Below are 13,287 nucleotides of genomic sequence, written 5' to 3'. Positions count from 1 at the left end.
CAGTCTTACCCGGTTTTTTCCATGAAGAAAATAAATCTAGAAATAACATTTCCTGTTCAATAGTTATTTCTATTACTGAATATACCCAATGTTATTTGCAAACATACTGTCTCTATTGATTTTTGTCTACTCTTTTATCTCTAATATCAAAGACTTCTTTAGATTATACTTAAATTTCTTCAAACACCAATGGGATTAAAAAAAAAATGACCATAATAATTATGTGTAGGCATTCCATATACTCAGCTTATGAGAATCTTAAATTATGTTCGTAGGTTTTAGAAGGGGAAATTATTACTATTATTAGAAATCAAAGTTGCTGATATAAAATTCTACAGTGTACAAAGAAATGTATATATCATTCCCTACAAACAAATATATTTATCCATCTTCCTAAACATAATCTGCACTTACTTTTCCTAGTGTTTAAATTATATATTGCATATATGGAGGATATTTTATTCCAGGCACAGCTTGAAATCAGGTGAATGTAGTTAATGTTCTTGGGAATTACTGGATTACTATTTCATTTTTAATATCTGCATCCTATAAAGGTAGTGCATGGTGCCTTTGAGTTTCCCTAATGATACTATCACTATATTACATTCTGTTCTCATAGTAAACCAACACTCCCAAAACCTCAACTCGTGCCTGGCATCTCAGGCCCGATACCAAGTAAATTATTATAATTTAGGCAGTAGCCAAATATGGAGGCACTGAAAGATTATAGTGAGGAAGATGTACCCCAGACAGAACAACAATATATCACCATATGGACATACTGCCAGCTCTTCTACTAACTTATTTTCTTTGTATTTTCTATTTCTGCAAAGCAGAGAACAATGTAATAAATATTTATGGAAAAAGTAAACTGAACTGTATGTGGTAAAGACCCAGACACTTCACACTTTCTTTTCTCATTATTTAACTTTTTATACTGTTCAACAGTCAAGTTTGGTAATACAATTTTTTTTCAGATACCAGGAACACCTCAATTAATGCCAAATTTGGTTTAAAAAATGTAGGAAAGGAGTCAAGTCATCCTTCGTTAAAATGAAAGCACTATTTAGTAGGAATGTTGTACTAACCATTGAGAAAAATAACTACATTTCAAAGATGCATTTATTGAAATAATGAATTTTAGAGATTTCCCTAAAACAGCTATATGATTTATACATGTATGGAATCCTAATAATAGCATTTAAAGGCTTCTTTAGGACTAAGTTTTCTTTTGGTTTCTTTAAATGTGTAATGGCATTTACACATTTTTATTTTTTTTTTTAATTTTTTTTTTTTAATTTTTTTTTTCAACGTTTATTTTTGGGACAGAGAGAGACAGAGCATGAACAGGGGAGGGGCAGAGAGAGAGAGGGAGACACAGAATCGGAAACAGGCTCCAGGCTCTGAGCCATCAGCCCAGAGCCCGACGCGGGGCTCGAACTCACGGACCGCGAGATCGTGACCTGGCTGAAGTCGGACGCTTAACCGACTGCGCCACCCAGGCGCCCCGTCATTTACACATTTTTAAATGCATTCATAATTCAAAATTATTTTTTCAAAATGGGAACATCTTTGATATCTTTCCTGAAAATCAATTTTGTTTTGAAAAATGTAAACAATCTAAGAGATTGAAAGCACCCCTAGAATTCCTCTCCATCTTTAAGATAAGCACTGAGTAGGGAGCTTGGGTGGCTCAATCGGTTAAGCATCAGACTCTTGATTTGGGCTCAGGTCATGATCTCACAGTTCATGGGCTTGAGCCCCACATTGGACTCTGTGCTGACAGCGGAAAGCCTGCTTGGGATTCTCTTTCTCCCTCTTTCTCTGCCCCTTCTCCCATGCTTGCTCACTCTCTCAAAACAAATAAATGAACTTAAAAAAAAAGAAAAGACAGGCACTGTGAAACACTTCAATGAATATTTGCTCAAATAATTTTTATACATACATAAATCAGTCTATGTATTTTTTAAATGAATGGAAAAAGTTTTAATAAATAAACTGAATACTTTTAGTGTTATATATGGTGGGTATTTTGATATTACTCTAGGTCAATACGTTAATGTTTTTAAAGTTTATACTATCAAAAAGATTCTTGTCATTTTAAATATTAACTCATTTCAGAAAGGAAAATTACTCAACAATAAATGTCAGGATTTAACATAAAGTCATTCCTAATATAGGTTCCTTGCTAAAGAACAACCTTATGATTAAAACTGAGCAATGAGGGGTGCCTGGGTGGCTCAGTCAGTTAAGTGTCCAACTTCGGCTCAGATGATGATCTCACTGTGCTGACAGCTCAGAGCCTGGAGCCTGCTTCAGACTCTGTGTCTCCCTCTCTCTCTGCTCCTCCCCCACTCATGCTCTCTCTCTCTTTCTCCCTCAAAAATAAACATTTAAAAAATTAAAAAAAAAAACAAACAACTGAACAATGAGAGAGGCACCCGGGTTAAACATTGGACTCAAGCCCCATGTCCAGCCCCACATTGGGATTCTCTCTCTCCCTCTCTGTCTGCCCCTCTCCCACTCCCACGTTCACACACTCTAAATAAATAAATAAGTAAATAAATAAATAAATAAATCTTTTTTAAAAATTAAGAAATGGAATTAGCTTTCCAATATACTGACAGGAAGCCTAAAAACATGTTCAGATGAACAAACATGAATGATATCCATGAAAGCACAAGTTGGAAAAAAACTACCCAGAATAAGTTTATTCATCTAGTTGTAGCTGCTATAAAGTTTTCTCTGATTTAATATCTGCTCTGCATTTTAACTAAAAAAAAATTAATAATCCTCATTTAATTTTAAATGTAGATTTGAATAGATCATTTTAAATGTCATAAAAGTTAAATAAGATAGTAAGAAAGATTTCTTAATTTCTTAAGAACATTTTTAATAAGTCACTGCAAGCTAAGAAATCTGCTTCATACAATATAATATCTTTTTTTTAAGTAACTTGTAGAATTTCAAATAAACTGCTTTTATAATGTTTTACTTGGCTAGTGTAGACTTCATCTGAGCTAAAAACACTCAAATTATTTAGCAGGTTAAGTTTGCTTTTTTTATAAAATGGTTTCTTGGCAATACATAGGCAGGTTGAAAGCTGAACTAGTGAGGTTTATAAAAGTATACACACTTAGTCAAATAAGAATAGCACTGCCTGAAGCTAAAGCAAGATTAAAATTTACATAGACTAGTAACTGTCATGTTGGGAGCTTCCAGTTAAAATGTAGGACATAACCTCCATCTGTATGGTTTATTTGCCTGCATTCTAGGGACTATTCTACTTTGGATGAAGAAAAAACTAAAATGAGCTACGTCAAAAAACCAAGACAAAAGTTAAATAAGACTATCTTCGTAAGAATAATAATTTAAATATTGTTTACTGGAGAAACAAAAACCATGGCTAGAGAAAAATACAAAATAAGACATTTAAATAACACTAGTGAAAAGAATTAGCTGGGAAGTACAAAAATCAGTTATTAAATATAGTGCTGAGCTCCAATTTACTTTCTCTTTTCCAAGAGTTTTCCAGATGGCCAAAAAACAATCTGTCAACCTGCACCAATAATTCAAGAAAAACAAGTTCCAACTCATAATCTCCAGTATTTTACCAATAGGTCCCTCATAAATTAAGAAGAGTCCAGAGAATGTCTGAATCCAGAAAAGTTTATATGGGAAACTGGCATATACATGCACAGTAGCATATACTGAAGCCTCTCCCTTCCTCATTCTGAATGCACCTCTACTCTGAATGCACTTCAGAGTTCACAGGAAAATAATCCTAACTGACCATACAATTATATTTACAATTAGCTCTCTACCCTGGCTGTACATGACACTTATTTGCATTTTCAAAAAGATGATTAGGCTCCATCTTTAGACTGAGACATAGCAGCCCAGAGCATTTTTTTTAAGTTCTAGAGGAGATTAAGACAAGCCAAGGGATGGCCCCCAATGTTTACAGCAGCAGCATCTACAATAACTAACTTATGGAAATAGCTCAAATGTCCATCAACTAATGAGTAGATAAAGAAGATATACATATACAGAATATCACTCAGCCATAAAAAAGAATGCAATCTTGCCATTTGCAATGACATGGATAGAGCTAGAGACTATTATGCTAAGTGAAATAAGTCAGTCAGAGAAAGACAAATACCATGTGATTTCACTCATGTGTAATTTAAGAAACAAAACAAATGGGCATAGGGAAAAAAGGAAAGGGAAAGGCAAACTAAGAAACAAACTCTTAACTATAGAGATCAAACTGATAGCAAAGGAGAGAGAGTTTAGATTTGATTTGAAGGGCAATAAGAAACAGAAGAGGCATAATTCACAAGCATTAGAGAAAGAATACAAACAGTTGTATAATGGAGGGAAAAACTAAAGAGAGCAAAAATAGCTAGGAGGCTGTTTGAGCAATCAAAGCAGGAGAGATCAAAACTGAGGAAATGGAGGCAAAATCTCACCTGTGGGAAACTTTCTGAAGGACTTAGTGATAGGCAATTTTGACAAGATTTGATAAAATAATGATTTTAACAGAAAAGTCATAAAACCAAATAATTCTTTAATCTTTATTCAGCTCATTCTGTACAGATCACAATGTTGTTTTTATATCATCTTGCCTCAACTGCCCACTATAAAAATGCATTTACCATGGAAACACAGCACAGTTCTTGCTCTTACCAATGAGGTCAGTTGGGCCAGTCCCAAGGTTTTCTCCTCTAATTATGACCTTTGTCCATGGTATTCCTTCGTTTGGAGAGATGCCTGTCACAAGGGGGGGTTGTCGCAATCGGGACATTCTGCTTTGTTGAGCAAATTGGAGATCTAGTTACAGAAGTAATCCGTTAGAAAGAAAAGAAAAGGATTAAGTGACAACTGAAATAAGCGTTGACTAAAAATACAAGAATGCTAGACACTAAGTACCAAAACATAAAAACAATTCTTAAACATATAGTTCTGAATTTCTTAGTTGTCATTTAGCTTATCTGCCAACATCTCATGAACATTAAATTTACCAAGGACACTGTATCTAGTACTGTGAGGGAAATGTCAGAAAAATAATAGACAACTAAGCCCTTGGTTCTAGAACTTTCAATAAAATGACAGAACCTAATGTCACCATTTAGTTCTATGCTTATACCTGCAGAACCCTCAAAATATGCTAGAAATTGTTCTACTCTCAAAGTTGTTAAAGGAAAATGTTCTGATTATCATGTTCACAAATAGTAAAATACATCTATATTCCCATAGGTGTACTGAACTTCACTTTATTTTTGTATTATACTTAGTATAACAACTCTTTTTCAATGTGATCAAATCAATATATTGACATTTTTTACAAAACCTAGAATGTAGACCTACTGGCAAAAGCATGAATTTGCCAACTGTTCTGAGTGTAGCAGAGTCGGTAAAAGTGCAGTTTCTGAGGTCAAATACACTTGTTTTCACAGCCTGGTGCTCCAATTTACTAATTCTGTTCTAAACCCTCTGTTTTCATATATGTAAAATGAACCTCATAGTAGAGCCTTTCAAAGATTACAATTAAGGTTACATAGGATAATCCTAGCACAGTACCTAGCATATGGTAGGCAACCAATACATAATAAAACCTCACTAATACACTCCTGAAGAACTCTTCAATTGCTCAAGGCTTCAGATGCCCCAGAACATGAAGGGGAGGTTCAGAGCAAAATAGCAAGAAATTGCAGGTTTTCTGTATCTTCACATACTGAGCAGTTAAGACACCCTGGCATCTGCCTTCAACCTTGCAGTCTTCAGGAGATTAGAAGTTTAATCTCTGAAGAGCCAAGCTAAAGAGGACCTGTAATCAGGAATACCAGGCACAGTAAGGGTGATTAAGCGTCAACCTGCACACCTAACTGTGAGAATATTCAGGCCTCTTCCTTCTCTGCTCTTATACCTCTATCAGCTAGGTGTGAAAGCTCACCCTGCAATAAGTTGAATATTATTCTCTGGGGAAATTAAAGGGGAAAAAGACCAAAGATCTTGACATGTAAGGGTCTTCTCCCCCAAAAAGAAGGGCTATTTGCAGTCGTATTGCCCAATAGAAAATCCACTTACAAACTCTGCCCATATACAAACTAAACAAACCAGCTATTTCCAGACTCTAAAATATACAAGGACAGCCAAAGACTATAAGATGGTCAAGGAAAATATGTAAGAGAGAGATGGAAGTCAGATAAACAAAAAAATCCACAGAAAACAGAGATAAGGCAAATGTAATACACTAAACTGTGTCCCCTAAAAAATAGCATGCTATAAAGGTAAAATGAGTTTATATAGATGGGATCTAATCCAATATGACTGGTATCCTTATAAGAAGATGAAATTAGGACACAGACACACATGCAAGAAGACCATTTAAGGACACAGGGAGAGGTCAACTAGCTATAAGACAAGGAGAGAGGCTTCAGATGAAACCAACCCTGCTGACCCCTTTAACCTGCAGCCTCCAGAATCATGAGAAAATAAATTTCTATTGTTTCAACTTTTTAACTACCCAATCTATTGGACTCTGTTATGGCATTTTTAGCTAACAAACACAGAAGAAAAAGAAAAATAAAGCCTTTAAAAGTATTGTAAGCTTTGACCCCAAATTAGTATCTGCAGAGGGAGAAAATTTTTATCTTAAAGAATAGGATGTCATGAAAAGGAATCAATCCAAGAGTAAAAACTCTTGAAACTTTCAAAAGAGGCAAAAGAAAACAAGATTTATATTGTCCTTTTAATGCAGGAACTGACACTGGTTTAACCAAAGGTAGCAATAAGGCTGCAAATAGGCAGATGTGTGTTTGGGAGTAGGAGAGGTGAATAAAGAGAGAAATGGAATTATACATTTTATCTAAAATTGATTATCAAGATAATGGCAGATTAGACACAGAATCTGGAAATGTGGAGGTAGATGGCAGAAGACTCATAGGTGTCTGGGTTATGTTGTATAATAAAAAATGTTACTGACCTTTGTCCCTAGTTTCTGGGAGACTCAAAATCCAGGAAGTATCTTTGTTATTCATGAGCCTTCAATATCATATGTATGTAATATTCATGACATCTCACTATCAAAGCCTAACCAGAAAGGGCAACCATGTGATTAGAGGGTTGGGGTTTTGAGCCATCATCAGCTTGGCCTCTTCTAGAAAAGGGGAATGAGGCCTGAGATTGAGTTCAATCTCATAGCCAATGAGGCAATCAATAATGCCTACATAATTTATTTAATACAATTAAAATAACAAAACAACAACAAAAGAAGGACAGGAAAGAGATTACCAATCATCCAACAAACCAAATGAGAAAACTCAAGTTATTTTGAACCCCTCCCCTTCCCTATCCTACTTCCTAAATCAAAGAGTCAAAATCTTTCTGTTAGAATCCAAAGTCAACTATTCATCTCAGAGCCTGTGGTTTTCCCAGTTAAGACATTCACCTTCTCAGGGTGCCTGGGTGGCTCAGTTGGTTAAGCATCTGATTTCGGCTTAGGTCATGATCTCATGGTTCATGGGTCAGCTTCTATGCTGACAGCTGTGGTCTGCAGCCTGCTTCAGATTCTGTGTCTCCCTCTATTTCTGCCCCAACCCCACTCATGTTCTGTCTCTCTGTCTCTCTCTCTCTCTCTCTCTCTCAAAAATAAACATAAACTTTTTTTTTTTAATAAAGAAAAATCCTGTTTTAAAAAAAAGAAACATTAAAAAATTTTTTTAAAAAATTCATCTTCTCTCCCTGGATATTTAACAGACTGCTAACTGGTTACTCAGCCCCTATTACCTCTCCACTACAATCCACTCTCAGCAAACACCTGCTAAAATACAGATCTAATCAACATCATCCCAGATTTAAAAAAATTTTCCACGATACGCCACTACTCAGAAATCTCCAGTGCCCACAAAATCCTTACCATTTTATTAAAACCTGTCACAACTATTCTGTATTTCCTACTTCACTCTCAATCATTTCCTTCATTTGATACTAACTATATAAGCCCATTCACCCTTTATGAACTGTCAAGAACTTTTATGCCTTCATGATTTATCTTATTTTGACTAAATAGAAAGTCTTTCCAAGTTTGCTAAACCCTTACCAATATTTCAAGGTCAATCTAAAATAGTCTCCTGATCCTCTACAATGCTTCTGATACATAATTCTAATATTCACTGTGTTAAATCTTAGATATCATGTTTACATCTCCTCTTTGAAAACACAAGATGTTTAACCAACTCTATACAACCAATGCTTGTCATACATATCTCACAAAATAAACATATCATATGACTGCTGAAAGAAATCACATAAATTCTGAATGTTTTCTGAATGTTTCATGGTATCAGTGGAACACTGGAATTAAAATAGAAGAGAAGAAATACAAGGGGTAAAGTATAGATACATAGTCTATATAACCTATTGGGTATAGAGACATAGTCTATATACCTATTGGATATAGAGACATAGTCTATATACCTATTGGGTATATAGACATGTATATTAGGTATATCCATGCAAAAATCTTTTAAAAGTTTAAAGGACACTTGTATACAACACCTTCACAAAGAATAAAATACTCAGTAATACATTTTACAAAAATGCAAAACTAGTACTTTGAAAACCACAAGACAATATTGAAAAAGATTCAAAAGCTAAATAAATGGAAAGACATGGACAGGAAGGCTTAATACTGTTAAGATGACAATACTCAACTTGATCTGTAAATAAAATTCAATCCCTATTAAATTCTCAGCTGGCTTTTTTGCAGAAATTGACAAGCTGATCAGGAAATTGTATGGAAATGGAAAGGAACTAGGACACCTAAAGACACCAGCAGATTGAAAGTAAGGGGATGGAGAACCATCTATCATGACAATGGTCATCAAAAGAAAGCCAGATTACATCAGACAATCTAAATTTTAAAATAAAGACTGCAACAAGAGATGAAGAAGGGCATTCTATCATAATTAAGAGGTCTATCCACCAAAAAGATCTAACAATTGTAAGTTATTTAGGCCTCCAACATGAAAGAACCCAAATATGTAAGTCAATTAATCACAAACATAAAAAAACTCATTGATAATAATACCATAATAGTAGGGGACTTCAACACCCCACTTACAACAATGGACAGATCATGTAAGCGAAAAATCAACAAGGAAAGAATGGCTTTGAATGACACACTGGACCAGATGAACTTAACATATATTCAGAACATTTCATCCTAAAGCAGCAGAACACACATTTTTCTTGAGTGCACATGAAACATTCTCCAGAATAGATCACATTCTAGGTTATAAATCAATGCTCAACAAGTACAAAAAGATCAAGATCATACCTTGCATATTTTGAGACCATAATGTTATGAAACTGGAAATCAACCACAAGAAAGACCATGAATACTTGGAGATTAAAGAACATCCTACTAAAGAACGAATGGGTTAACCAAGAAACTAAAGAGGAAATTAAAAAGTACATGGAAGCCAATGAAAATGAACACACGACAATCTAAAACTTCTGGGATGCAGCAAAGGCAGTCATAAGAGGGAAGTATATAGCAATCCAGGTCTTTCTGAAGAAGCAAGAAAGGTCTCAAATTCACAACCTCACCTTATACCTAAAACAGCTGGGGGGGGGGGGGGAACCCCAGCAAATAAAGCCCAAAACCAGCACAAGAAGGAAAATAATAGACCTCAGAGCAGAAATCAATGATACAGATATTAAAACAACAAAACAATGAAACCAGGAGTTGGTTCTTTGAAAGAATTAATAAAATTGATAAACCCCCAGTCAGACTGATAAAAAAAAAGTACCCAAATAAATAAAATCACGAAAGAAAGAGGAAATCACAACAAACACTGCAGAAAAACAAACAATAAGAGAATATTATGAACAATTATACACTGAAAAGTTCTGGAAGAAATGAGCAAATCTGGAAGAAATGACAATCTGGAAGAAATTAACAAATTCCTAGAAACATATAAACTACCGAAACTGAAACAGAAAGAAATAGAAAATTTGAACAGACCCATAACCAGTAAAGAAATTGCATCAGTAATCAAAAATCTCCCAACAAACAACAGTCCAGGGCCAGATGACTTTTCAGGGGAATTCTACCAAACATTCAAAGAAGAGTTAACACCTACTCTTTTGAGGTTGTTCCAAAAAATATAAACGGAAGGAAAACTTCCAAACTGATTCTACGAGTCCAGCATTACCTTGATTCCAAAACCAAAGACCCTACAAAAAAGGTGAACTACAGACCAATTTCCCTGATGAACATGGATGCAAAAATTCTTAACAAGATACTAGCAAATGGGATCCAACGATACATTAAAAGAATTATTCACCACAATTAAATGGGATTTATTCCTGGGATGCAGGGCTGGTTCAATATCTGCAAATCAATCAATGTGATACATCACATTAAAAAAAGAAAGGATAAGAACCTCATGATACTCTCAACAGATGCAGAGAAAGCATGACAAAATACAGCATTCTTTCTTTGTAAAAACCCTCAAGAAAGTAGGGAGAGAAGGAACATACTTCAAAATTATGAAGGCCATGGGGCGCCTGGGTGGCGCAGTCGGTTAAGCGTCCGACTTCAGCCAGGTCACGATCTCGCGGTCCGTGAGTTCGAGCCCCGCGTCAGGCTCTGGGCTGATGGCTCAGAGCCTGGAGCCTGTTTCCAATTCTGTGTCTCCCTCTCTCTCTGCCCCTCCCCCGTTCATGCTCTGTCTCTCTCTGTCCCAAAAATAAATAAACGTTGAAAAAAAAAAATTTAAAACAAAAAAAAAAATTATGAAGGCCATGTATGAAAAATTCACAACTAATATCATCCTCATTGGGAAAAAACTGAGCTTTCCCTCTAAAGCCAAGAACAAGACAGTGATGCCCACTCTCACCACTGTTAATCAACATAGTGTTGGAAGTCCTAGCCTCAGCAATCAGACAAAAAAAAAAAAATAGTAACAATAATAATAATGATAATAATAATAATAAATAAAAATAAATTAAAAAAAATAAAAGGCATCCAATTCGGCAAGGAGAAAGTCAAACTTTCACTCTTCGCAGATGACATGATACTCCACTACATCAACAAACTGCTAGAACTGATACATGGATTCAGCAAAGTCGAAGGACATAAAAACAAACATACAGAAATTGATTGCATTTCTATACACCAATAATAAAGCAACAGAAAGAGAAATCAAGGAATTGATTCCATTTAAAATTGCACCAACCACCATAAAATACCTAGGAACAAGCCTAACAAAAGAGGTGAAAATCTATAAACTGAAATCTATACAAAGCTTATGAAAGAAACTGAATTAGAAGACACAAGAAAGTGGAGAAAATTCCATACTCATGGATTGGAAGAACAAATATTGTTAAAATGTCGATACTACCCAAAACAATCAGCACATTCAATGCAATCTCTATCAAAATAACACCAGCAGTCTTCACAGAGCTAAATAAACGATTCTACAATTTGTATGGAACCAGAAAAGAGCCTGAATAGCCAAAGCAATCCTGAAAAAGAAAACCAAAGCTGGAGGCATCACAACTCTGGACTTCCAAGCTGTATTACAAAGCAGTAATCATTAAGACAGGATAGTACTGGCACAAAAACAGACACATAGATCAGTGGAACAGAACAGAAAATCCAGAAATGTTCCAATGTATGGCCAACTAATCTTTGACAAAGCAAGAAAGAATATCCAATGGAAAAAAATCAGTCTCTTCAGCAAATGGTGTTGGGAAAACTGGACAGCAACATGCAGAAGAATGAACCTGGACCACTTTCTTATACCATACAAAAAAATAAACTCAAAATGGATGACAGACCTAAATGTAAGACAGGAAGCCATCAAAATGCTAGAAGAGAAAACAGGCAACAACCTCTTTGACCTCGACCGCAGCAAGTTCTTAGTTGATATGTCTCCAGAGGCAAGAAACAAAAGCAAAATGAACTATTGGGGCCTCATCAAGGTAAAAAGGTTCTGCACAGTAAACAATCAGCAAAACTAAAGGCAACCAACAGAATGGGAGAAGATATTTGCAAACGACATATCAGTTAAAGGGTTAGTATCCAAAATCTATAAAGAACTTTTCAAACTCAACACCCCAAAAAACAAATAATCAAGTGAACAAATTGGGCATAAAACATGAATAGACACTTTTTCAAAGAAGACATCCAGATGGCTAACAGATACATGAAAAGATGTCCAACATCACTCATCATCAGGGAAATACAAATCAAAACCACAATGAGATACTACCACACACCTGTCAGAATGGCTAAAATTAACAACTCAGGTGATAATTGATGTTGGCGAGGATGCAGAGAAAGAGGAACCCTTTCACACTGCTGGTGGGAAAGCAAACTGGTACAACCACTCTAGAAAACAGTATGGAGGTTCCTCAAAAACTTAAAAATAGAACTACCTATGACTCAGGTATTTACCCAACGGACACAGGACTGCTGATTCGAAGGGGCACATGCACCCCAGTGTTTATGGCAGCACTATCAACAATAGCCAGAGTATGGAAAGAGCCCAAATGTACATCGACTAATAACTGGATAATGAAGATGTAGTGTGTATACATATAGTGAAATATTAGTCAGCAATCAAGAAGAATGAAATCCTGCCATTTGCAACAACATGGATGGAACCAGAGTATATTATGCTAAGTGAAATAAGTCTATCAGAGAAAGATAAATATCATATGATTTCACTCATATGTGGAACTTAAAAAAATAAAACAGAGGGGAAGGGAAGGAAAAATAAGATAAAAACAGAGAGGGAGACAAACCATAAGGGACTCTTAAGTAGAGAGAACAAACTGAGGTTTGCTTGAGGGGTGTTGTGTGGCAGGATGAGCTAAATGGGTGATTACCATGAAGGAGGGCATTTGTTGGGATGAACATTTGGTGTTACATATAAGTGATGAATAACTAAATTCTATTCTTGAAATCATTAATACACTATATATTAACTAACGTATTTTTTTAATTAAAAAAAATGTTAAAAAAAAAAAGATAACAAAAAATTTCTTCAGGGGGTATCTGGGTGGCTCAGTCGATTAAGTGTCTAACTCTTGATTTCAGCTCAGGTTATGATCTCACTGTTGGCAGATCAAGCCTCAGGTTGGGCTCTGCACTGAGCATGGAGCCTGTCTGGGTTTCTCTGCCTCTCTCTCTGCTCCTCCATGCCCCCGTCCCCCACCACCAAATGTACGTGCGTGTGTGTGTGTGTGTGTGTGTGTGTGTGTGTGTGT

General features: G+C 35.5%; 1 protein-coding gene across 1 annotated transcript in view; it reads right to left on the bottom strand.

The window, feature by feature from the left end:
* The window catches only part of EXOC2 (exocyst complex component 2), a 277,362-nt gene that overhangs the window by 222,649 nt on the left and 41,426 nt on the right, over positions 1–13,287 (bottom strand). The window contains exons 2-3 of the mRNA XM_040460631.1: positions 4,659–4,850; positions 3,088–3,108 (exon numbers count right to left, since the gene is read on the bottom strand). Coding sequence (XP_040316565.1) covers positions 3,088–3,108; positions 4,659–4,807 — 170 coding nt within the window. The 5' untranslated portion in view covers positions 4,808–4,850. The remainder of the gene's footprint in view (positions 1–3,087; positions 3,109–4,658; positions 4,851–13,287) is intronic.

The sequence above is a fragment of the Herpailurus yagouaroundi genome, unplaced genomic scaffold (genome assembly GCF_014898765.1).
Source record: "Herpailurus yagouaroundi ecotype Mexico unplaced genomic scaffold, PumYag 250, whole genome shotgun sequence".
In the NCBI taxonomy this organism is placed as follows: domain Eukaryota; kingdom Metazoa; phylum Chordata; class Mammalia; order Carnivora; family Felidae; genus Herpailurus; species Herpailurus yagouaroundi.
This window is presented reverse-complemented; position numbering and strand designations above follow the sequence as displayed.